Source organism: Bos taurus, chromosome 2 (genome assembly GCF_002263795.3).
Source record: "Bos taurus isolate L1 Dominette 01449 registration number 42190680 breed Hereford chromosome 2, ARS-UCD2.0, whole genome shotgun sequence".
Classification (NCBI taxonomy): domain Eukaryota; kingdom Metazoa; phylum Chordata; class Mammalia; order Artiodactyla; family Bovidae; genus Bos; species Bos taurus.
In genome coordinates this window covers 44,324,095-44,351,752 of record NC_037329.1, presented here as the reverse complement: position 1 = coordinate 44,351,752, position 27,658 = coordinate 44,324,095, and the positions used below count along the sequence as shown (strand labels likewise).

At 39.6% G+C, this 27,658-nt stretch overlaps 1 protein-coding gene across 3 annotated transcripts in view; it reads right to left on the bottom strand.

Moving 5' to 3' along the window:
* Nucleotides 1-283: 283 nt before the first annotated feature.
* The window catches only part of CACNB4 (calcium voltage-gated channel auxiliary subunit beta 4), a 281,150-nt gene continuing 253,775 nt past the window's right edge, over nucleotides 284-27,658 (bottom strand). For 2 of the 3 annotated variants that reach the window (XM_005202405.5, XM_059891742.1), the window contains 2 exons: nucleotides 9,949-10,134; nucleotides 284-7,187 (listed from right to left, as the gene is read on the bottom strand). In XM_005202405.5, coding sequence (XP_005202462.1) covers nucleotides 6,927-7,187; nucleotides 9,949-10,134 — 447 coding nt within the window. In that variant the 3' untranslated portion in view covers nucleotides 284-6,926. The remainder of the gene's footprint in view (nucleotides 7,188-9,948; nucleotides 10,135-27,658) is intronic. The other variant, NM_001192104.1, reaches the window with a different exon arrangement.

The following is a 27,658-nucleotide window of genomic DNA, read 5'->3' as shown; positions in this document are numbered from 1 at the left end:
TATATTGTAACATATTCTATTTCACACACCGTTATGCATTTGTATGAGTATGTGTATGTATTTAACTACAAGCTCTTTCCCAATATATTAATAGTACTTCTTTTGTGAAGTACTTCATAATACCTAGCAGAGTATTCAGGTAACAATCATTTAATTGACTCTGTGTTTTGAGGCTAAATGTTTAGACTTTTTTTTGTTTAAGAGATAGAGGAATATACCTACTGATTTCCAGTATATCTTTAGTATATCTCCAGAATAATATAAAGGAGAGGTATAACGCTGGTTTCAGTGGTTTTTTTTTTTTTCATTTATTGTATAAAAGAAAAAAAATTAATGCAGTTGGTTTGTACACATTTAAATTCCATAAAACAAATCCATAGAAATTAGAATACTATATGCATGCACTCTGCATTTTCTTTGTTAAATGTTTTGGTTCACAAAAATAACAACACATTTTTTTTTCCTTTAAAGCCACTAAAGCAGAGGGAGAACAAAACATGCAGCACTGTACACATTTGCATAGTATATTTTACCCAGCATGCCTTGTAGAATGCTACACATTTACCTATATAAGGAAATAAAAGGGGGTAAATTATCAAAATAAATAATTAAAATTTAAAGAAAGGAAAAATACTGGATAAAGGTATTTTTTTGTTGTTATTATTTTTTGTTTGTTTTTCCACTCTGTAGCTGGAAATACAGCAATAGCTTGGGATGTCAACAGCTCTCAGAATAGTAGGGAAATCTTTTTACACCAGTTTGCCGTGTTTAGTTTTAGTATTAATAAGTTTATCTGTTTTTCCCTCCCACTAACCGTTCAAAAAAACTGCTAATGGCTTTTACTTATGTTTCAAAATAGTATTCCGTATAAAACAAATTGAAGAATCCCTAAATACTTATTGGGACATCTTTCTTTATCATTTTGACTATAGGCTGTGAAAAATAGAAAACATTTCAAACATGTCCACAATTCAGAGGAGCCCTGTGAGCTCACTGGATGTTACCTTTTGTAGTGGTTATTGAAGGAGAAGAAATAAGAACAGTAAATATAGTATGAGTCATCACAAAATAAAATTTAATGAGTTTTATAGAAGGGAATAAAGTAAAATAAATTACATCCACAGATTGCAAGGCTCTGAAGTAAATTGCTGGAAAAGTATCAAGCAGCAAGTTAAAAAGATGGTAGATGAAATAAATCTGATAAAACTTAGAACTAAATCTATATACTTTTAAAAAATACAACTGCCAAATTTAACAGTGGATTTTGTTATAAGTTTGTGCTATAACAAATGTGCTTCTTTCTCCTCAACCTATTTTTATATTATTGGCAAAATATATATCTTTTATAATTTTGTACTGTACAATATATGTTTTTGCTACATTATTTTTCTACTGCTAATGCAGATTAGAAATAACAACATAGATTTATTTTGGCAATAAAATGCTTTCATTTTAATAATGTCCCAGAAAATATTGTAAGGCATATGAAAAAGAGTATGCAACAATATAGCATTAATGATCCTGCATCTTTAAATACATCCCTTATACATACAGAATTCACACTGATTTCAGTTAAAGATGTGTGAAAGTGGCATGCAAGCGGAGCAAGAGTGGCCCCTACATATACACAGAGCCATTTGTTGAGAAATTTAAGTGTTCAGAACATAACCAAGAACACTTACAAAGTATTGAAAAGCTAGAGGCCAGCCACTTTTAGTTCCTAGATAGTCTTCACTTTTACGCTGTAATTCAAAGAGGAAGCATCAGTGTATTCCCCAGACACTCTAAATGCATTAGTAACATTTTCTACCATCTTTCTACAAACATTTTAAATACATCAAAAGAAACAAAGGAAAATTTCATATGTAACTATGACTCCCCCAAACTCATGACTATTCACTCTTATTTATATGTTTTCATGGTAAGTGGGAGTTACAGCCCTTAGTCAAGATTATCCAATGAAATATTATCTAGTCCTTTCATATCATCCCTTAATTACATGAAGCATTTGGTATGAAACCATCCACAAGCAGAGAGAAAGAGTTGCTATATGAGGATGAGTTTCACTTGAGCAACTTTATTTTAACAAATGGATAAACATTTAAAAAGTAATTTTTGAATGCTGTAGCTGTTTGTCCATATAAACCGATTACTATTTGACTAACTTGACTGCAACAAAAGAGTTATCCTTGGTGTTTGACAACTATAATATTGAGTGGTTTGGTTATGATTATAATTTAAAAGAAGAGGACTTTTCTGTGCTCTGTCCTATAGACATAGCTTTAGTAAGTAACTTAACAATTATGGCATTAACAATATTTAAAGGTATAAGGAATTGAAGAAACAAATTTAATTATATAATTTTCTATCATGTTTTCATTCATAGTTATTCAAAGAATGAGTTTTATATAATTCATAAAGAAAAGAACATGCAACAGTGTTATGAAAGACAGAAATATAGGCAAAAATATAAAAGAAATAGGGGTACATTCCCATTTATTTGAAACATTCATATGAATTTGTTCCAATGGCCTGGGCTTCCAAGATGGCCAAGAGTATGCAGGAAAAGTCAAGGATCAACAAAATTTGAATTTGCAAACCAGCTGCACTTAAACATCAGGTCTCTGAATCTGCTTTTAGAGTTTGATGATATAACAAATTGCATAAAAAAGCAATTTCCTTGCAGTCTGTCTTATTTCCTATGATTACTGACTTACTGAATGTTTACCTTGCCTCTTGATAAACTGTGAACCAATACAAAGAAAATTTCACTAACATGGAAGAAATGAAAGGGTGAAGAGCATTTTGGCAACAATTTAAAATCCAAAGGGAAAGTATATTTTAACAATTTATTCATTTAGCTTTGCAGCAAGGGTTAGCAGTAAGAGTAATAAATTCACTACTTATTGAAAAGTGTTTTTCTCTTTAAAGACAGCTTGTCTTCTCTAGAGAAGAGGTAGTATATCAATATCAATATATAGGGCAATTTCTATAGTGAAGTGAAAGTTGCTCAGTCGTGTCTGACTCTTTGTAACCCATGGACTGTATAGTTCATGGAATTCTCCAGCCCAGAATACTGGAGTGGGTGCCCATTCCCTTCTCCAGGGGATCTTCCCAACCCAGGGATAGAACCCAGGTCCCTCACATTGCAGGCGGATTCTCTACTAGCTGAGCCACCAGGGAAGCCCAAGAATATTGGAGTGGGTAGCCTATCCCTTCTCCAGCAGATCTTCCCAACCCAGGGATTGAACCGGGGTCTCCTGCATTGCAGGTGGATTCTTTACCAGCTGAGCTTCTATAGTGGCATTATGTTATTTTTATTTTTTACCCAATACCAAAATAAAATTGTGTAATTAAGAAAATACACTGGCATGCAAATTAAGGTTGCCTAGAAACATTCTTAACAGACATCCTGGGCCTCAGCAACATGTTATGATATGTTCATTCAAGGAGTTTAAATTTGCAAACCATCTTTTGGCATTGATTCCTTCTCTCCCTCCCTTTCACTGCCCTAGGTTCCTATTATGAATTTTAAGGCCCTCACACAAAAGACAAGTTCAAGTATGCAGGTATGAAAAGAGGTTAACATTCCAAAAATACACTTTGCAAACAACAACAATAATAATTAAAGTAATTAACAAATTATTCAAAGGGAACATATAATTTTCTCAGAATTTGTTTTATATTTAAAAAATTCATTTCATTAAGAACTGAGTGCAATGACATATTGTCACATAATTAAGACTCTCTTATTAGGAAAGACTATTGGTCTGAATTGTGAATGTCAATTTTCTTTCCAATAGAACTGTATAAAGATAAGAGAGAATTATCAGTCATTTAAAAACATATCTAAGTGCTGCTTTAAATATTGGAGTAAACATTGCTGATAATAACACTGGAGTCACATTACAGCCTTGAGAATTAACATCAGGATTGACAAATTGCATTCCTTTTTTCCCAAGACTACATTTCCACACGGTCACACGAGTCTGCATTGTTACATGTTCGCTGACTGAAATTACAGAATATGACTTACATATTCTGAAATTATATATGCTGAAAGTACAGAATATGTGGTTTATACTACAAGTTAATACAGCCTCAAAATGTTTTAAGACTTGTTTCCCCTCCTTATCATTTGCTATTGTTAAATGAAACCCATTAAAAACAAAGTATTTGTGGAAAATGTATTTTTCAAAGGTGCTTGATGTGCTTGGCAAAAATAAAACTTTTCATTTAGTATGTATCTGTATTTTAGTATCAGTTACACAATAAACTCTAAGCCTTAAGAAAAAAAAAAAGGAAAATGCATATCCCTTATTCATTTGGAAAAGACAACTTATTAGAAAAGGAAGGGGAAAGAATGTGTCAAATCCAAGTAAAAATTTAAGTATATCCATCAAGAAAATATACATTATACCCTTTCCAAGGTTGTTAGCCTTTGAATAAGAACACAAAGCAAAACAGGTGTGGATGCTAGATGGTAAAGGAAAGACTGGTCTTGTGCACAGACATTGAACAGACCTCTCTTTTTATCAGCATAACATGGAAGACACAGAAACTAGGCATTGAGAGGTCTTCAAAAATAAGAGATTTTTAAAAGTTGAAAGAATACGGTAATCTTGTTGACTAGGAAATATATGTAAATGCTGTAACAGCTACCTGCTGTAAAATGTAAATATCTTAAAGTAGTTAAATGACCAGATTGCTACTGCTACTACAGAAAAAGCTGAACAGCTGTCTAGTCTAATTTTAAACACCTTGGTGCACTCCTTGCAATTAAATACTTTTATGCACACAAACAAGAAACCAGGAAAGCATATAGAAAAATGTTTTGGCTAATGTCTTCTTTTTCATGCAAATATGTGCTGTACATGTAATAAATATATTTGTTTGCTGGAAAATGCTCTTCTGTGCTCTAACAAAGTATTCAGTAATGGTAGGTTGTATGTTTATTAAAGTGCCTAGTGGATAGAACTCTTTTAAAAGTCTTAACTGAAAGTTTTGTAAGCTTCACTAGATGACAAAAGAACCTCACAAGGCAGTATCACATATTCACTTCAAGAAGTCACTGAGCCCACAGTTTTTTAATTCTATCAAATATTTCAATAACTCACGTAACTATGGATATCCTCATTATCAGCTAAACAGGTTCATAATGGGGTATGCACAGTGAACAACAGAAGGAGAGGGCATTGCGGGGGGTCAATAATGAGGTTCAAGATATAACTAATCAAGAGTAGGGAACCTATTTTCATGGTCAAGAAAATTATTCAACTGGTGCATGTTTTGAGAGCATAAACACTGAACGGCTTGGATGGGGGGAAATAAGATAACAGAAAATGAATTATCATTGTTTTCCCAAAAAATAGGCTTTATGATGTAGCAGTAGAAAAGGATTTTTATGCCTGATCCTATGGGGGCTTTAGAAAAACAGACTCTTAGAAACAAAAGTCTTTTCCTAAAGACTTTTGTGTATTGTATAAAAGAGTCAATTTCAATAGTTTCTTGGATCAGAGTGAATCTAAGGCTTCTTTGATCATATAAGACATAAGATCACTGATTCCATACTTATATTCACTGGAAAAACTGTGAAGACTTAATAGGTAAAGAAGAGTGTTCATTAGAAATAAGGCAGTTCAATCTTCAAATTCTTTATAATTCTCTTCAATAAAAATGATATAATTTTAGTGAACAAATCTATTCTGAATCTACAAGTTTATTTTTTTTACTGCAAGCTTTTAAATTCGTTTCCACAGTTTTTCAATTAATCATTTTGTATAAACACAGCTTTCAATATCAAAATTCAATGTGTTCATGTAAAACAAAAAACCCGTAGCATGATTATAAAGAATTTGGTGAAGGGCTAGCACATTCAGACACTCAAAGGCAGAGACTGAGTGAAGCAATGGAAAGATATTCAATTGTGCTGGTGGGAAGCACAAACATATTTGTGGTAAGTGGGGCAGATGAAATCTCAACTGGAGATGTTTAGCCTTGCACTCAGGAGGATCTGTGTTATCCTTAGAGTCTGACTTCCGATTCCTGGATAGATGTAGTTGTGCTCAGATTGATGAAAGGGGAAACAACACCCCATTTTCATCTTGCATAACCAACTATGATTGGGCTTCTCTTTACTATCCTCTCTCACTGCTAAAGAAATGAATTTCTTTGCCAACTTCAAACATGGTAACAGTTGTGACGAAACAAAAAAGCAAAATACTTTGAATACAACAGCTGTGCCAGAAAAGAAATAAAAATATTAAAATCTGAGGAGACTAAAGAATTTCTGCATTGATTTGAGATTTTTTTTGGCACTATCAATACATTTGGTAAGTTAGAAAAGCCATTCTGGCAATGTTAATGTATATTAAAATGTTCATACATTCCAACTTTAAGTGTAAATTTAGCTTCCAGCAAATAAATACAACAGCTGGTTTTGACTTCTATTGGTATTTTGATTTTCTTATTAATTCATGTCTTTTTTTTCAGATTTTTAAATTGATTACAACATGCTCAAGTAGACTTTCTAGTCGATTCACCCAAATTCCAACAGGAATTGGTTTATAAATTGGTTCCAACTGGAACTGGTCATTTGGAATTTCCGGCATGGGAAATTATTTTATATGTGCCTTGATAAGTACCCTAAATTACAAATTGATGTGTCTAAATCTAATGAAGAAAACAAAAGGTACTGCTATGTAAATGTTGCACTTAAAAATATCTGTATGATTGGGCATCTAAGATCCATCTAGACTTAAGGGCATAATGTACATTTTTTTTTTGCCCCTTCTTAGCATCAATGACAGCAGCCCATAAGCACAGTCAGTACTGTGCTGTACTTGCCACGTTAAGATGACTGGTTGTATCCTAGCAGTGCTATGGCAAATCGTCAACAGATGAACTTTTTGTTTGTTTCTGCAGACTCAAAGCCTATGTCGAGAATCATGGCTATATCCCCCAGGAGATCCTCGGTTCCTATGAGGTTTGTAAGTGTCCTGGTATGAGTCAGGATAATCTTCTTCCACCAGAGGGTAATGATCTCGGCTATGCTGGGAACTGGAAGACAAGCGGTTCCTGCTCTTCCGAGCCCTTTCATTGTGATAATTTTCATCAGAGGTCATTAGACTTCGTCTTTCAACTGGAGAGTTCTCTGTGGAGTGGTTGCTGTGCCTCAGACGCTGACTCTAAAAATATCAGATGGTTCACTGGTTAAATCACATCCGCTTCATTCACATAGAACATGCAAATGCATGTACAACAGAAGGGTCTGTACAATAAGATGCTAAATATTTGACTTAATAAAACATTCTGATGTACAAACGGTCTGCTCGAAGTATCTGGTCTTATGTATTTGGGACACAACATGTGAAAAGGCTTAAAGTGCTGGTAGTTTGTGAATTTTAATTACATAACACTGCATACTTATGCTTCCTATGAAAAATATAAAAGTGAAAGTTAGCTGCTGAATGGAACTTAGTATATTTAGGAGAGCCTAATAATTCAACTTCTATTGCAAAAATGAGGATTATTTTACTATTGGAAAATAAGTTAAAGTTCAGAATAGTGTCTGCTATTTTTTCTTCCTCTCTTGAACTGATAAAAGCTTTCTCCTAAAGTCACACACTTCATCTTTATCTAGTTGAATGTTCCTTATACTTTTAAAAATGTTAGTAAAATTATGATTTGTACTGCCCATAAAATATTTGTTTCTACATCCTACATAAATGCAAGACTCAGTAACATTCTCTTCAAAGAAGTGTACAATAATTATGAAGCCAGCTAACTGATATATTTACAATTCTTGCTTCCTCCAACTGAAATGTCCTGGAAAAATAATCCTCAGAATATAAACTAAATTTCTCTGATAACATGAAATTAATATCTTCAGTGACTTATTTAAGTGCTCAGTAAATGCTATTAACATTTTTCTTCAAATCTCAGGAAAACATGTATCCTTAGCTGTGCCTACCTGCTTAAGTAGGTTGCCTCTTAAGTTAAGAAACATGATACTGATGAAACCAAAGACCAAGATATATTTTCTCTAAAGGATACTCACCTTCAGCAGGAAACTCGTTCAACAGTCACAGCCTCTGCCTCTAGCCCCAACTAGGGTCTAACAATTAAGTGCCCATGGTTACTAGGAGAACTTGGCCCCAGGACCAAGGGCACCATGTTAACTCAAGTGAAACTGGGGGAACCACTTCAGGTAGATGTCTGAGAGGTGCTAAGTCAGGAGTGTTATATTCATAAACAAAGTACATTTCATCTCTACCAACTTGTGTAGGTGGAATCACAGTGCTTCATTTTTCCATTTCTCCTCCCACAATGTACAGCTCAGAGCCAACTCTAACTGGTCAGTGGAAGTGCCACAGTCAGATCAGCATGCAGGCAGTAAAACAAGGAAAGAAAGAGTCCAGTGCCCACACACACACTGCATATTATAATAGGATGTTTCCCAAGTTCATTTCTAGCCACAAAAGCTATTTATTTATGTGGTAGTTTTTTTTGTTTTTCTTACAAAGATGTAGCTTTGTAAAAGAGTAATAGAGTTGTAATAACATTTCAGAGAGTGCTATTTATCTTAGAGTTAACTCTACATGATCTACATTATGACTATTATAACCTATTAATACAACACTAGTCATGATGCAAGACAGCTCGATTGACAACCATTCCTCAGTCAGCTGGGGGTCTGGCCACATTCCCGCAGCTGCTTGGTATCATATAGATTCATATGATATATCATTCATTCATATTCATATCAGATTCACTTCATATTGTAATGCCTCTGGGTCCCCACGTCTGGCCCTGAGCACAGCACCTGAACAGCAAGAGAGCGAGCCTCCTGATCCTGCATTCATCCTCCACTCCCCTAAAGGCCATAGGTGATGGCCAAGGTGGGCCTTGCTAACCCCTAAGAAAACTCAGAGATCTGTCACTATTTCCAACCGAGATGATTCTACTCTGTGCATTCTGTTTGCGCACGGACAGGCCCTGCAGCCTGTGGGGCGGGGTTAGGTAAGATTGGTCATAATGTCCGTCTATCCCTCCTCACTTAGCTGGTCCTGTGCCTGACAGTGCCACTACTGTCTAATCCTGAAGAAGTGATGTGGAGAAGTAATGAATGGACCCCTGACTAGTAGGTAGTAAGTTTCTTAGCAGGGTTTAGACATAGGAAAGGTGAGTTCATTTTTGGCCAACACTAGCACCTGTGGGATCTTAGTTCCTGAACCAGGAATTGAACCCTTGCCCCTTGCATTGGAAGCGCAGAGTCTTAACCACTGGACCACCAGTGTAAGCAGAGGAGGGATGAATTTAAGTAAAAGTCATTATAAATGAACAGAGTACAAAGTTCTAAAGAAAAGGCCATTCTCTGGATAACTCTGTCTAGGATAGATCATGACTAGGTAACGCGTTCTGTGTGTGTTGAGTGTGCTTAGTCACTCAGTCATGTCTGACTCTTTGCAACCCCATGGACTGCAGCCCACCATGCTCCTCTGTCCATGGCAATACTCCAGGCAAGAATACTGGAGTGGGCTGCTATGTCCTCCTCCAGGGGATCTTCCCAACCCAGGGATCGAACCTAGGTCTCCTGCACTGCAGGCTGCTTCTTTACCAGCTGAGCCGCCAGGGAAGCCCAATGCTTTCTGAGTGTACTGTAAAATAGTATATGTAAAAGTATAAAACATCTGTTAGAATCAATGCAGCCCAAAGATACGAATCTGAAGAAGTTTTTTGCTAATACTTTATAGCAAGTATATGAACCAAAGGGATTTGAGTGTGTAAAATGTAAAATAGTCTATATGAGTGGTCACTGCTTTAGACTTTTTGATATAGTAACGTACAGGGTTCTCTCTTCAGAGTCAGGACAATCCCAGTCTCCATCTCAATCGAGTTTCCTATAGAAGCTTAAATGTTAGGTTGTAAAAGCAGAAGTGACGCTACCTGTAACCCAGAGATTGCTGTGGGATATGGCGAGAGTGCTGTTGAGCCCAGGTTCCTTCCAAGCAGGGGGGTCATGGGGGTGCTACTGGTTGTGTGGGTGGCTCGCCAGTAGGCCTCAAGGTACTCTCCCAGGTGTTCACATGCATCCTCCAGCTGATTCTCATCTAGTATAACATCGAACATTTCCTGCAGATAAAAAGAAAATCCATTTTATTTATACTTCAAATGTTAGGCCATGAAACCTGAAATTCTACTTCATGCAGATAATATTGTTTCTAACGTCCAACAGCAAATATCAAATTTGAGGGGATATATCAGCAGTTCCGAAAGTTAAAGTCAAGTGAAGAATGGCACAGTTGACCATGTACAAATTTGGACAATGACATAAAAATGGGAATGCTCATTAGATATCTGGATCTTTCATTATTTAGGGGGAAAAAAAAGATGAGGTACATAAAGAAGAGTTCTGAGTAGAATATAGTGAAAACACATATGTGTTTACATCTTTATCCATATATTCCTATAGATACTTACTGAATATTTACTTACTTCAGAATATGAGAGAAGCAAGTTAATGGCACTGAAAGAGGAGTTCTAAAAATGTTTCAGTAACAAATGTATCACAGGAATAAACATTTCATCTCGCAAATTAACTATGTTGGAGGAAATAACATTTACTTGGGTAATTTTATTTTTTAACATTTATTTACTTTTTGGCTGCACTGGGTCCTAGTTTTGGCCTGCGGGATCTTTTTTTGAGTGCACAAACTCTAGTTGTGGTGCGTGGGCTCACTAGTTGCCACATGCTGCCTTAATTGCTCCGTAACATGTGGGATCTTAGTTGCCCAACCAGGGATCGAACTCACATCCCCTGCACTGCAAGGCAGATTCTTAAGTACTAGTCCACCAGGGAAGTCCCTACTTGGGAATTTTTAGGATGTTTGTGAAATGGTGTAATCTCTCTCATGATAAAACAACACAAAAGGTAAAGGATTAATAATAGAAAACCACAGCATAGTCTTTCTGCTACAAGAGGATCATTGTGTGAAATAGTTAAACAGGAATAAGAGCAAGGAATAACTGATTGCAGTGGTGGTGGTTAGGGAGTCGGGGAGGGGTCACACAAGACGTGGCTGGTGTCCATGTTTCTGTCACTAAGGACGTGGTCCAATGCCTGTTCTATAATCTGGAAGTTGTTCTTCTGCCCCACAGGAGTAGAGTGGCCCTTCTGTCACTGCAGTGTGGTTGGGAACACAGAGAGAATATAACCGGGACACCGATCCTCTGAAGGGTCAGGCTCATAAAGATAAAAGCCATTACACAGGTAAGTGAGAGTACACCCTTGACTTTCTGCAGCTGAATCCATACCTTGCCTGCTGCACCACTTCCACTGCCCCAACTTGCTTTTACAAGCTCGTTTTAGCCAAAGAAGGAGCTTCCAGGACTGGATTAAATCAGGGTTACTGCCACCCGGAGCTTCCAGGACTGGATTAAATCAGGGTTACTGCCACCAGCACTGGATGTGCAGGTGGATGGTCAGTTTACAGCCACTGGATGGCCCTGGGTTGGTGGGGGGTCAGCTGACTCACTCTCATCAATGTGAGGGCTCCCTGAAGCAGAAGTCACCATGGAAACAATCTCTCTCCCAACATTTACTCTTTGAATGTTTTCATCACATCAATCTTTACTGAACATTTTGACCCTAATTTGCAAGGCAGTGAGAAGTATTTAGCAACTAGGAAAGAATAAGGTGACTTCAGTCTAAGCCAACTGGTGTTTGAGAAGACAGCCAGCTGAAAGTCATGTAGAAACCTTTCCCCCACAAGAATGCTTATTAGTGGATTTCAGATGGGTTTTTGCATATTTTATTCATTCATAAGATATTTACTTGATACCTATTCTGTGCTAGGCATTGTGAGTATACTGTGGCAAAGAAAACATACTTCACCCCTATGCTCAAGAAGCATTCACTCTGGGTAAGAGACAGGTATTAAAATCCATAATAGTCTATGCCACACTGGGACTTTAATTCAGAACAACAGAGACTAAGCCACTGAATGTTCAGAACTGCAGCTTAAAGTTATGGATATAGAAGGAGGTGCAGAGAGATATGTGAAAGTCAAATTTATGAGGGAGGGGAAATTATGAGTAAGTCAAAGAATTCTATCTGTAGAGAGAAGAGAATAAAACAAAGAGGAGCAAAAGACATAGTGGAAGAGACCACACAGTCCATGAGAGAATGAGAAAACACCAGGTCCACAGTGTCGGTTAACATATATCCTTGTAATTAATCCTCTTCCCACTATCGCAAATCAAGAGGGTATCTGTCTCTTGAAATCAAAAGCTCCCTCCCCTCATTAACCTAAACCATCAATGGTTACAAATGTAGACTCTGAGAAATGTCCCTAATGCTCTGATATACACATTGCATTCTCTGATGGCCTTGCAATGCTAACTTGAATGGAACAAGATCAGCCCCATCGCAGAGGGCGTGCACACACTTAGACGAGACAGGAAGAAGAAAGAGGAAACTGGCCGGCACAAAGGACCATTCTGTCAGCCACTCCAGGCTAAAATTGGCCACAAATTCCAGACTCTATTTCATCTGGAGTCTGCTGTTTATATAGTGTTATTTATGTTCACTGTATAATTCAATTACATAAATCTCATTCTATAATATGGGATCTCAACAACGTGTAGTCTCATGTACACACTGCTATATTTAAAATAAATAACCACCAAGGTCCTACTATATAGCACAGGGAACTGTGCTCAATGTTATGTGGCAGTCTAGATGGGAGGGAAGTTTGGGGGAGAATGGATATATATATACCTATGGCCAAGTCACTTTTCTGTCTGTTTGAAATTATCACAACATTGTTAATTGGCTATACTCCAATATAAAATAAAAAGCTTTAAAAATACAAAAAAAATTAAAAAATGTACAAAGCAAAACAAAAACAAACAAAAAACCTCCAAAAATCAAAGGGTAGTCTCAGTAACTCTTGCCTGGAAAATCCCATGGACAGAGGAGCCTGGTAGGCTGCAGTCCATGGGGTCGCTAAGAGTCGAACACGACTGAGCGACTTCACTTTCACTTTTCACTTTCATGCATCGGAGAAGGGAATGGCAATCCACTCCAGTGTTCTTGCCTGGAGAATCCCAGGCACGAGGGAGCCTGGTGGGCTGCCATCTATGGGATCACACAGAGTCAGAAACGACTGAAGCGACTTAGCAGCAGCAGCAGCAGTCTCAACAAGTCATTTTCTTGTTTTCATAAAGTCTCAAGTTAATGAACCATCCAGAGACACTTGGATTAGGGGTTCTAATTATCACAGCCAGGACTGCAAAGCCCAGAGAGGGCAAAATGTGGTAAGGAGCACCCATTGCAAAGCATTATTTGAATGAGATTTCTATCTTCCTGGCTATTCCACACGTTATTAATACATTGTCATGGCTGCAGACAGAATTAAACATACACTTAATTACAAGTAGTTTAATAAAGTGCTTTCCTTTGCCAATGGATAGAATTTGTATGCATCAGCACATGGCTGTTTGCTAAAGTCTCACTCATTTCTAGGAAACTAAGCTTTTGCACTGCTAAAAAGACAGCTATACGATGGAAGATGATTTGAAATTGCTTTTAGGCTTTCAAAAGCACAGAGCAAAGCAAATTTCAGCTTTTGAATGAATACTGACATATGCAGTTTATTTCCAACTAAGAGGAATCTCACAGCCTTGGTATCTATGACAATTTTTCAACTGTTTAGGAAATAACACAGCTGATTAGACCAGAGTGTTACAAAATGAGGATAAGGCAGGAAAAAAAATTTTTTTAATTATACAAAGAGAAATTCAAAGAAAAGCAGACGAATGAATTATGCAAACGAGCTCTGGCAATGTTTCATAAGTTTAAAGGTTCAAGTGCAGTTAGCTCTTCACTGTGTAATATGTGAGGCCTCCGGTATGGGATATGGATGCAGAGAGCTATCTAATCAGAAGAGGGTGTGGGTAATAGGACAGTTACAGGCAGTGAGGGGTTACCCACTCGGTGACACCATGCCCTTGAGACTGCTGGAGATAGGGGTAACGCTGAGCTGTTTTCAAAGTACCAGCACGGCACGCGCCTCTGACATTCTGTGATGAGATATTTTCTTCAGCTGAGCTGGGCAGAAATAATGTGGCTGCCAAAGTAAATAAGGAGTGAACAGAAAAGTCAAAACAAATCACCAGAAAACCAGGCAGAGGAGGTCCCTTTTCTGGATAACCTCTTTCAGAAAAATGAAAAAACTGAAGCCTGAGAAATAATGAGTGAAAAACATGCCTCTAGCTTATCCAGTGGTCCAGAAATCAAAAATGGCAGGAAATAAAGGGAGAAAGATTGAAGCTGAATATAATAGGAATGAAGAAAGTCTGCAATAGCTTTTTTAAAAAAATTTAAGTATGTAAAGATCTGTCTAGTTCTTCATTCACGGAGTATCACATACTTGCCCAAGGAAGGTATCTGAATTAGAGCAACCTGAATTAGAGCAAGCCGTCCTGGTTTGCCTGGGACTGAGTACCTCCCAGAAGTACTTTGAGTGTGCAGATCTGCAAATCTGCAAAACTGGGGAGAATTGGAAGGTAGGTCATGCTGGTCTTCAGAAAAGATGGAGTACTTTTCAGTTACTACACTGACGATTGGAACAGGTTCCATTTCTTTCTTTTATAATACATTCTCCTGGGTGGGAGGATATAGAGAGGGAATGGGCAAGTCTTTATGACTGTGAAATACATACTTTCTAGCAAAGAGGGAGAATCTCATTAAAACAAAAATTTCTAACATGTTTTATGGAGAGGGCAATGGCACCCCACTCCAGTACTCTTGCCTGGAAAATCCCATGGACAGAGGAGCCTGGTAGGCTGCAGTCCATGGGGTCGCTAAGAGTCGGACACGACTGAGCGACTTCACTTTCACTTTTCCCTTTCATGCACTGGAGAAGGAAATGGCAACCCACTCCAGTGTTCTTGCCTGGAGAATCACAGGGATGGAGGAGCCTGGTGGGCTGCCGTCTATGGGGTCACACAGAGTCGGACACGACTGAAGTGACTTAGCAGCAGCAGCAGCTGCAACATGTTTTATCTAGGAGTTGTTATTAAATGTTTTAAAATAAAAAGTTTATAAAACTTAGAAATGAATGCTTCAGTTGAATCCTAACTTTTTTTTTAAATTGGTACAGTACTAAGTAGCCACGGGATTAAATATATATAAACTCTCCCAGGGTATATGCACTGCTTTCACTGATTTGTTGTGTAGAGATAGAACCTCACATGGGGCATCTTTCCTAGTTCTAAGTGGAAAAAAGAAATAATAGGGGTGAGCATAGTTTTGCCTCTTTATTACTGGAACACCGAGATCTATAATTCGCCACCATGTAAAAAAACGACTGGCAAGCACTATTTAGTGAAATGAAATGGCTGAATGGCAGATAGGCAATGCCAATTGAGAGTCCCTTGGACTGCAAGGAGATCCAACCAGTCCATTCTGAAGGAGATCAGCCCTGGGATTTCTTTGGAAGGAATGATGCTAAAGCTGAAACTCCAGTACTTTGGCCACCTCATGCGAAGAGTTGACTCATTGGAAAAGGCTCTGATGCTGGGAGGGATTGGGGGCAGGAGGAGAAGGGGACGACAGAGGATGAGATGGCTGGATAGCATCACTGACTCGATGGACGTGAGTCTCAGTGAACTCCAGGAGTTGGTGATGGACAGGGAGGCCTGGCGTGCTGTGATTCATGGGGTCGCAAAGAGTCGGACACGACTGAGCGACTGAACTGAACTGAACTGACTGAATTATAAAATAACCAGCCAATGTTTCTTTCATGTCAGAATTGCATTCTTTATATTATTAAAGCTTTGAATTCCTGAGTACTCAACTCACTGGTCAACTAGTGATAGGAAACTCTAAGTTAAAGGGATTTTGAAAGATTTAGGAGTACTTTGGGGGATAAAGGAAAGCCTACCAATATCATGTGGCTCTAGCAGTTAATTTCAGGCACAGTTTCCACTTTAATGAGCCAAAAGGGAAAGACAATCATAATTCCTGCCACTGACCTGTGGGGAAAGCATGAAGGTGAAGAATATGGTGACTGTGATACCTTCCAGTTCCTCTCTTTTAATGATCTACGACTTTCATTCTGAACCCAAGCACATTTTCCTCACCACACCCATCCATACTGTTCATTCTTTTTTTTTAAAAAATAGATGGCTCTGCTTTTTATTTATTTATGTATTGGCTGTGCTGCCCAGCTTCAGTTCAGTTCAGTTCAGCCACTCAGTCGTGTCTGACTCTTTGTGACCCCATGGACTGCAGCACGTCAGGCCTCCCTGTTCATCACCAACTCCTGGAACTTGCTCAAACTCATGTCCATTGAGTCCGTGATGCCATCCAACCATCTCATCCTCTGTCGTCCCCTTCTCCTCCCACCTTCAATCCTTCTCAACATCAGGGTCTTTTCAAATGAGTCACTTCTTTGTATCAAGTGGCCAAATTATTGGAGTATCAGCTTCAGCATCAGTCTTTCCAATGAATATTCAGGACTGATTTCCTTTAGGATTGACTGGTTTGATCTTCTTGCAGTCCAAGGGATTCTCAAGAGTCTTCTCCAACACCACAGTTCAAAAGCATCAATTCTTTGGCACTCAGCTTTCTTTACAGTCCAACTCTCACATCCAAACATGACTACTGGAAAAACTGTAGCTTTGACTAGATGGACCTTTGTTGGCAAAGTAATGTCTCTGCTTTTTAATATGCTGTCTAGGTTGGTCATAACTTTTCTTTTAAGGAGAAAGGGTCTTTTAATCTCATGGCTGCAGTCACTGTCTGCAGTGATTCTGGAGCCCAAGAAAATAAATTCTCTCACTGTTTCCATTGTTTCCCCATCTATTTGCCTTGAAGTGATGGGACCAGATGCCATGATGTTAGTTTTTTGAATGCTGAGTTTTAAGCCAACTTTTTCACTCTCCTCTTTCACTTTCATCAAGAGGCTCTTCAGTTCTTCTTCGCTTCTGCCATAAGGGTAGTGTCATCTGCGTATCTGAGGTTACTGATACAGGATCCCAGTTCCCTGACAAGGGATTAGATTCAATGCCACAACTGGGAAAAACTCTAACTCCTAACAACTGGACTGCCAAGGAACTCCGTCCTGTTCACTTTTTTCTTTTTCAAATTTATTTATTTTTATTAGAGGATGATTGCTTTACAATATTGGGTTGGTGTCTGAAATATATCAACATGAATCAATCATAGGTATACAATATACAGCCCTTCCCTCTTGAGACTCCCTCCCACCCCCCACCCCCCACCCTGTCCATTCTTAATCTTCAAAGGTTTTAACAACATTTATCAGTGCTACTGTCTGCAGAAGAGGCACCTGGTGTTTTTGTTGAGTCCATATTAACCCAAAACTTTAAATCAAAGTACTGAAGGGAAACCATTCAATATCACGGTAATTCAAGTCTATGCCCTGACCAGTAATGCTGAAGAAGCTGGTTGAATGGTTCTATGAAGACCTACAAGACCTTCTAGAACTAACACCCAAAAAAGATATCCTTTTCATTATAGGGGACTGGAATGTAAAAGTAGGAAGTCAAGAGACACCTGGAGTAACAGGCAAATTTGGCCTTGGAGTACAGAATGAAGCATGGCAAAGGCTAATAGAGTTTTGCCAAGAGAATGCACTGGTCATAGCAAACACCCTCTTCCAACAACACAAGAGAAGACTCTACACGTGGACATCACGAGATGGTCAACACTGAAATCAGATTGGTTATATTTTTTGCAGCCAAAGATGGAGAAGCTCTATACAGTCAGCAAAAACAAGACCGAGAGCGGACTGTGGCTCAGATCATGAACTCCTTATTGCCAAATTCAGACTTAAATTGAAGAAAGTAGGGAAAACCACTAGACCATTCAGGTATGACCTAAATCAAATCCCTTATGACTATACACTGGAAGTCAGAAATAGATTTAAGGGACTAGATCTGATAGAGTGCCTGATGAACTATGGATGGACACTGTACAGGAGACAGGAATCAAGACCATCCCCATGGAAAAGAAATGCAAAAAAAGCAAAATGGCTGTCTGCGGAGGCCTTACAAATAGCTGTGTAAAGAAGGGAAGCGAAAAGCAAAGGAGAAAAGGAAAGATATAGCCATTTGAATGCAGAGTCCCAAAGAATAGCAAGGAGAGATAAGAAAGCCTTCCTCAGTGATCAATGCAAAGAAATAGAGGAAAACAATAGGATCTGAAACACTAGAGATCTCTTCAAGAAAATTAGAGATACTAAGGGAACATTTCAGGCAAAGATGGGCACAGTAAAGGACAGAAATGGTAGGGACCTAACAGAGGCAGAAGATCTTAAGAAGAGGTGGCAAGAATACACAGAAGAACTGTACAAAAAAGATCTTCATGACCCAGATAATCACGATGGTGTGATCACTCACCTAGAGCCAGACATCCTGGAATGTGAAGTCAAGTGGGCCTTAGAAAGCGTCACTACAAACGAAGCTAGTGGAGGTGATGGAATTCGAATTGAGCTATTTCAAATCCTGAAAGATGATGCTGTGAAAGTGCTGCACTCACTATGTCAGCAAATTTGGAAAACTTAGCAGTGGCCACAGGACTGGAAAAGGTCAGTTTTCATTCCAATCCCAAAGAAAGGCAATGCCAAAGAATGCTCAAACTACTGCACAATTGCACTCATCTCACACACTAGTAAAGTAATGCTTAAAATTCTCCAAGCCAGGCTTCAGCAATATGTGAAGGCAGAGGAACCAGAGATCAAATTGCCAACATCCGCTGGATCATGGAAAAATCAAGAGAGTTCCAGAAAAACATCTATTTCTGCTTTATTGACCATGCCAAAGCCTTTGACTGTGTGGATCACAATAAACTGGAAAATTCTGAAAGAGATGGGAATACCAGACCACCTGACCTGCCTCTTGAGAAAACTGTATGCAGGTCAGGAAGCAACAGTTAGAACTGGACATGGAACAACAGACTGATTCCAAATAGGAAAAGGAGTACGTCAAAGCTGTATATTGTCACCCTGCTTATTTAGCTTCTATGCAGAGTACATCATGAGAAATGCTGGGCTGGAGGAAGCACAAGCTGGAATCAAGATTGCCAGGAGAAATATCAATAACCTCAGATATGCAGATGACACCACCCTTATGGCAGAAAGTGAAGAGGAACTAAAGAGCCTCTTGATGAAAGTGAAAGAGGAGAGTGAAAAAGTTGGCTTAATGCTTAACATTCAGAAAACTACGATCATGGCATCCAGTCCCATCACTTCATGACAGATAGATTGGAAACATGGAAACAGTGGCAGACTTTATTTTTCAGGGCTCCAAAATCACTAGTCACTGGTGACTGCAGCCATGAAATTAAAAGACACTTATTCTTTGGAAGGAAAGTTATGACCAATCTAGACAGCATATTGAAAAGCAGAGACATTACTTTGCCAACAAAGGTCTGTCTAGTCAAGACTATGATTTTTCCAGTGGTCAGGTATGGATGTTAGAGTTGGACTGTAAAGAAAGCTGAGCACTGAAGAATTGATGCTTTTGAACTGTGGTGTTGTAGAAGACTCTTGAGAGTCCCTTGGACTGCAAGGAGATCCAACCAGTTCATCCTAAAGGAGATCAGTCCTGGGTGTTCACTGGAAGGACTGATGCTGAAGCTGAAACTCCAAACTTTGGCCGCCTGATGTGAAGAGCTGACTCATTTGAAAAGACCCTGATGCTGGGAAAGATTGAGGGCAGGAGGAGAGGGGATGACAGAGGATGAGATGGTTGGATGGCATCACCGACTCGCTGGACATGGGTTTGGTGAACTCTGGGAGTTGGTGATCGACAGGGAGGCCTGGCGTGCTGCAGTTCATGCAGTCGGAAAGAGTTGGACACGACTGAGCGACTAAACTGAACTGAACTGAACTGAAGGGAGTGAACTGTCCCTAACTGGGTATATCTAAGTTGGGTGACTGAAATTCCTGCAACAAGAGTAGTCCCTTTGGGACTGAGAGAAACTAGATCCTGTGTGGCCTTGTTTCATGAAGGAAACATCTGAAATTGATTAGTCACTTTTTCAAACGTCATGTTGTGAATTACTTTCTGTACTTGTACAGAATCCAGAGGCTCTGTACTAGTCAATGCACCTTCAGGGCTGGCACTTCAGGTAGGAGAATCCACGTGATTCTAAGTAATTTAAATAAAATTACTCGAACAGGGTGGTGTGATAGCAATACTACTGTCATAGGATCCTGGGTACTAACATTCACTTCAGAGGTCCTGTGTTTAATAGAGTAAATCTGAGTCCATTCAGCAATGGAAAATAAAGGGTAAGAGACGAGAACGACCATGGCTACTGTAATGTTGGAGGTTTGCAAGTCTCTGTGGAGGAGACGTGCTTCCCTCTTGCAGAGAGAGTGATGATTGTCATTTTACACGTACAGAAAAATTACAGAGCTCAAAGAGCCAGGGTCAGCTTTTGGTAACACAAGCCAGCTTGTAGCTAAACAGGATTAAAGGATTATATTTCATTTATATATTCAATTGTCTGCCTATCTGCTTTTCTCACCATGCATTATGTAACCGAATACCATAGTACTGAGGCAACTTGAACTTTGCACTTCTTAAATGTACTATTTCAACTTCTCTGAAAAGGAAAAGGGTATCTGGTGCAAGCAAAATGAAATCCAGCACTATAGTGTATAACCCAAATGGAAATTCAGGCTGGTCATATAAAAACACACATATGAAACAGGCTTGTGGGTCCTCGTCTCTCAAGACCCTTTTCTGTCTGCATCGTGCCTTTTCTTCTGTGAATCTAGAGGAAGCAATTGAACACTCACATTCAATTACACTATGTGTGGCTACTTTCCTGCTCCCAAGGCAGAGCTGAGTAGTTTTGTAAAGACCACATGGTCCACAAAGCCTAAAATATTTACTCCTTGGCACTTTACTCGAAATGTTTGCTGATCCCATTCTTAGAAGAAGCCTCACTCATGAAACCCATGATTCTCTCTGCAGGAATATATATATATATATATATATATATATATATATTCATAATGATATATATATATCATTATATAATCATTATCTAATGCTGGAATCAAGATTGCCAGGAGAAATATCAATAACCTCAGATATGCAGATGACACCACCCTTATGGCAGAAAGTGAAGAGGAACTAAAAAGCCTCTTGATGAAGGTGAAAGAGGAGAGTGAAAAAGTTGGCTTAAAACTCAACATTCAGAAAACGAAGATCATGGCATCTGGTCCCATCACTTCATGGGAAATAGATGGGGAAAAAGTGGAAACAGTGTCAGACTTTATTTTTGGGGGCTCCAAAATCACTACAGATGGTGACTGCAGCCATGAAATTAAAAGACCCTTACTCCTTGGAAGAAAAGTTATGACCAACCTAGATAGCATATTGAAAAGCAGAGACATTCCTTTGCCAACAAAGATCCATCTAGTCAAGGCTATGGTTTTTCCAGTGGTCATGTATGGATCTGAGAGTTGGACTGTGAAGAAAGCTGAGCGCCAAAGAATTGATGCTTTTGAACTGTGGTGTTGGAGAAGACTCTTGAGAGTCCCTTGGACTGCAAGGAGATCCAACCAGTCCATTCTGAAGGAGATCAGCCCTGGGATTTCTCTGGAAGGAATGATGCTAAAGCTGAAACTCCAGTAATTTGGCCACCTCATGTGAAGAGTTGACTCATTAGAAAAGACTCTGATGCTGGGAGGGGTTGGAGGCAGGAGGAGAAGGGGACAACAGAGGATGAGATGGCTGGATGGCATCACTGACTCGATGGACGTGAGTCTGGGTGAACTCCGGGAGTTGGTGATGGACAGGGAGGCCTGGCATGCTGCGATTCATGGGGTCGCAAAGAGTCGGACATGACTGAGCCACTGAACTGAACTGAACTGATATCATATATAGTAACCTATCTGTTGCCATTCAGTCTCTAAAGTCTGTCGGATGAGAAGACAGAGATCTTATGCTGACTTGGCAAAGATATATGACCTCTGGAAAGTCAGTTCATCTCTCTTGGTCTCAGTTCTCTCATTTGCTAAATGATCAGTCTTTCCCTAGAATTGTTCCATGAAACACTATATCGACAGGATGCTCTGTGGAAAAATGGTTCTATAGCCAAAATTTAGGAGAAGCAATGTACACTATCCTAATGGAGCTATAAAATATCTATTAGCATATTAAAGCTTTTGCAGTAAAGAGAATAGTCTGTTTGTTTACATAAATGTTGTCTCAAACACTTTTGGTACCAAAATGCTTTCTACCTATTGAATTGCATACTGGGAAGAACACACGCCAGGAAATACTACACCAGGTGCTTTTCAAGGTCCCTTTTTTCTTCAATAGTCCCTGAGTTCATTTTTCTCGGTACAGAGAGTTAATCTTTTCAATACTTTTTTAGACTTCCCTTTCTAAGGACTGCTGCCTGTAATTTCTTAGCCATGCGAGACTCAGCTAGTGCAATTTGCTGACTTTTCAGATTGGAGATGCAGTGGCCAATTAAGGAAGTTGCAAATTATCCTAGAGGAACTAAAATGACACAGTCATCAGCCATCTTTGGATGACAATGATAATTACGGTCTTGAAGTAGGGGAAATGCAGATACATTTTGAGATTACTACTAGTTTTTATAATCTGAAGATTTTCTCAAAAATTCCAAAATGAATATACAGATTCTTCTTAGTATTATCAATGCTATTCAAACAATACCAAATGAACATGTTTAACAATGTGAATACAGAGTTTATACAGAATATTAAATACAAAGTAACCTTGCTTATCCAGACTACTTGTTTAAGATTCCAGGTTATCAAACCAGTTATACAAAACAAGAAAGTGTTTATCCTGCTGACATAACAACAGGGCAAAGCTGCCTTCCCAGTGCATCAGGATGTTGGAGATTCCTGACATGAGGACACAGAGTAAGGCCACTCACAGTACCATCTGCATTGAAGTCCACTATCTTCTCTTGGTTCCAATTATTTCAGATGTAATATGTTGTACTCAAACACAACTACTCAACTACCAACCCTCTCAGCAGCTAAAATATATCAACATTAATAAGACAAGTTATTTTTCTCTAGTAATTATTAGAGATAAATGTTAATAAACACATTCTGTAAAAAGATCAAATTCATAAGGAACAAGTTTAGTTCATCTGAAATGCATCTCAAGGAATCACATACTGAGACTTCTTATAACATCATTAACCAAAACTTGTATAGATATTCCTCTAAACCAGTGTTAGTCAACAGGGAGTGATGGCTTTCCCTATGTATGAAGATATTTTCAGTTGCCACAACTCAGTAGTTGTTACTGGCCAGGGATGATGCTAAACATCCTACAATGCACAGGACAGGTCCCTGTAACAAAAAATTATCCAACACACAACGTGGAGCAACCCTGATCTAAATTGTTCTTTCTTTTTTTTAGACTTTAAACTTTTTATTTTGTATTGGGGTATAGCCAATTAATAATATTGTGATTGTTGTTGTTCAGTTGCTCAGTTGTGTCCAATCCTTTGCGACCCATGGACTGCAGCATGCCAGGCTTCCCTGTCCTTCACCATCTCTCAAAGCTTGCTCAAACTCATGTCCATTGAGTTGGTGATGCCATCCAACCATCTCATCCTCTGTCAACCCTTTCTCCTCCTGCCTTCAATCTTTCCCAGCATCAAGGTCTTTTCCAATGAGTCGGGTCTTTCCATCAGGTGGCCAAAGTATTGGAGCTTCAGCATCAGTCCCTCTGATGAATATTCAGGATTGATTTCCTTTAGGATTTACTGGTTTGATCTCCTTGAGTCCAAGGGACTCTCAAGAGTCTTCTCCAAGACTCTTGTTATGATAGTTTCAGGTAAACAGCAAAGGGACTTAGTCATACATACACGTATCTGGAGAAGGCAATGGCAAGCCACTCCAGTACTCTTGCCTAGAAAATCCCATGGATGGAGGAGCCTGGTAGGCTGCAGTCCATGGGGTCGCTACTAGTCGGATGCGACTGAGAGACTTCACTTACACTTTTCACTTTCACGCAATGGAGAAGGAAATGGCAACCCACTCCAGTGTTCTTGCCTGGAGAATCCAAGGGATGGAGGAGCCTGGTGGGCTGCCGTCTATGGGGTCGCACAGAGTCGGACATGACTGAAGCGACTTAGCAGCAGCAGCAGCATACATGTATCCATTCTTCCTCAAAACCCCTTCCCATCCAGGCTGGCACATAACATTGAGTAGAGTTCCATGTGCTATACAATAGGTCCTTGTTGTTTATCCATTTTGAATATAGCAGTGTGTACACTTGCAGATGACACCACGCTTATGGCAGAAAGTGAAGAGGAACTAAAAAGCCTCTTGATGAAAGTGAAAGAAGAGAGTGGAAAAAGTTGGCTTAAAGCTCAACATTCAGAAAACTAAGATCATGGCATTTGGTCCCATCAGTTCATGACAAATAGATGGGGAAACAGTGGCTGACTTTATTTTTCTGGGCTCCAAAATCACTGCAGATGGTGACTGTAGCCATGAAATTAGAAGACCCTTACTCCTTGGAAGGAAAGTTATGACCAACCTAGATAGCATATTCAAAAGCAGAGACATTACTTTGCCAACAAAGGGCCATCTAGTCAAGGCTTTGATTTTTCCAGTGGTCCTGTATGGATGTGAGAGTTGGACTGTGAAGAAAGATTAGCACCGAAGAATTGATGCTTTTGAACTGTGGTGTTGGAGAAGACTCTTGAGAGTCCCTTGGACTGCAAGGAGATCCAACCAGTCCATTCTGAAGGAGATCAGCCCTGGGATTTCTTTGGAAGGAGTGATGCTAAAGCTGAAACTCCAGTACTTTGGTCACCTCATGGGAAGAGTTGACTCATTGGAAAAGACTCTGATGCTGGGAGGGATTGGGGGCAGGAGGAGAAGGGGACGACAGAGGATGAGATGGCTGGATGGAACCACTGACTCAATGGCCATGAGTTTGAGTGAACTCCGGGAGTTGGTGATGGACAGAGAGGCCTGGCGTGCTGCAATTCATGGGGTTGCAAAGAGTCGGACACAAATGAGCGACTGAACTGAACTGAACTGAGTGTATATGAACTACTCTTTTAATCTAAAAAAGATCTATGAAGTAATATCTGCAAGGATATTCATGACCTCACAGATTGTTTGCCAACTGCTGACTCAACCAACTGGAATCTTATTAGACTACATGCTTCTTGAAGGCAGGAATGTGTCTTTGTCTCCTTAGCATCTAGCAAGGTAACAGGTCTAATGCTTAAATAATGGCATTTAGTTCTCACCAAGAGGGTTGATTTTAGGTGATGAGAAATGAAATATTTCCTACTGCATCAGTAAAAAGGATGTCACAGTCATCAGCAATTGCAGCCCTCCAATGTGAGCTGGTGAGCCTTAAAGCCACTTTAGGAAGGAAAAGAATACCAGTCACAGACTGCAGCCACTCCCCACAGTGAGCCCCAGGGGAGCTCAAAATGTAAAAAAACGCAGCATACTTGCCCCAGTTAGCTGAGATGCACATGAAAGGAATGATTTCAGTGAGCCCAGACTCTTGCACCTTCCCATTCATATAAAAGTGCTAAATTCCTTAACTTGAGATATCTTTTTTTTTTTCATTAACAATAATCTTTTGACATTAAGACTACCTACCCTTTGTTGCAAAACTTCTGTTTAACCTGGCTCCTCTCTCACCTCCTCAGAGCGGTTCTCTCAGGATTACTTGAGATGCTGTCTCTTGGGCTTATAGTCCTAAAAATTCCCACGGAATAAAATGTAATCCTCAACTTTTAGGTTGTAAATATTTTTTAAGTCGACAGTGAGCTACACAGAATTGAGATGAATAAATCTTTGAATTTGTTTGATTTAACCTTATAGAGGCATGGATACCATGTCCTCAGAGGTGCACACGTGTTGTTCTCTGAAACATCTTAACGATGTTTTGAAACAACAGGCATGTTACTTGATTTGACATATCTTCTGTTTAATTTTATACTCTTCTCTTCCCTGGGCTCTACAACCCTCATGATCTCCATAACATGTCTATGCTGATCACATCCAAACTCTAGGTAGAATGAGAGTGTCAAAGTAGGGAAGGGATGTCAGAGGCCACAGCCTTTGGTCTTCACCAGATGAGATTCCTTCCACAACACCTGACATCAGGTCCCAGGTCCCACTCCACTCCCACCCCTACCTCCAACTGAATGCAACTAGAGACAAGCTCTCTACTTAGACAGCCATTATGGAACGCCTTCCTCCTTTTGGGTAAGTCTGATTGCTGTACCAAATGAAATCAGACAGGCCCAACTGCTCTCAAGTCCACCCAGATCTGCTCCTCAAACTCAACAGAGATTAGCCACACATCTGGAACCTCCTGGAAGCAGTGCCGCTCTCACAGTGTGAACTCAGACATGGTCAATGAGATCTGCGATGTTTAATTGGCATCTTTCCTTTGGTACTTTTCCCTCTTTACTTTCCACCATTCAAGCAGATGGCAGGGTCTGTGCTTCCTTGTCTGCTGAGAGAAGGGGTGTTTGTTACAGGAAATTGACTGCTCTCCATTTCCCCTTCTGGATTTTGTGTCCTTAAAGCCTAAACTGGATGGAAACATTTTGTGCTAACTGCCTCTGGAAACAAATGAAGGTGGGGACGCTTTTAGATGCAACAAAAGCAAAGAGCATGTTCCTTTAATAGCAATGGGGGGGTGGGCGGGGCAGAGGAAGATACTGACAGAGAAGGGGGCTCTCCTGCCAGTGCCCCAGAGAGGAGGGGCTATGTGTCTCCCTGCCTTGCCAAAGACCCTTTGTTCCCAATAAGGAAGGTCTGATGCAACACAACATCCATTCTTTTTCTTTTTTAAGATATTTATTTGGCTGCACTGCGTCTTAGTTGCGAAATGCAGGATCTTTAGTTGAGGCATAGAAACTTTTAGTTAAGTCATGTGGGATCTAGCTCCCTGACAAGGGATTGAACCTCGGCCACCTGCATCGCAAGCTCAGAAGCTTAGCCACTGGACCACCATGTAAGTCCCACAGCACCCATTTTTAAGGACCTTGTGGATTTGGTCAATGAATTGGTTCTCTGAATTCGAGCTCCTCCCCTCACTCTCTCAACTTTCTTGCCAACCCCACCCTTACCATTTGGGGGTCCTTGTTCTGCTCTTGGTTAGGGTAAAGGCAGCTGCAAGCGTGGTTAAGCATCCTGCCTGCCCAAGTGGGCTAGGGGTCAAAGTGGAAAATGTGCTGTTTCTCACACAGTGAACTTGGGGGCCAGAAATGCATCCACACGACACAGCTATGTGTCCAGTGGAGTGGTACAGTGGACAGAGCTTTGGAGTCAGACATATCCAGGGTTGAGTCTTGGGGCTCACTTATTTTTTTATTTATATTGGAGCACAACTAATTGTTACTTCCAATAAATTTCTTAATGGGGACTTAGCTTTCTCCTGGAGAAACTAAGAATAGTGTTATTTACTCTGGTGTCACAGAGGTGTATGCCCCCATTCCCCTGGAGTGAGGACCTGCTGTGATGAGAGCAGTCAGCAGATAGCCTTGCGTTGCTGTGCCTTCAGGATCCACCAGGTATTCAAGCAAGGCCATGCTCTCCCTAGGCTGCTCCTAGACACTGCCTGAGTA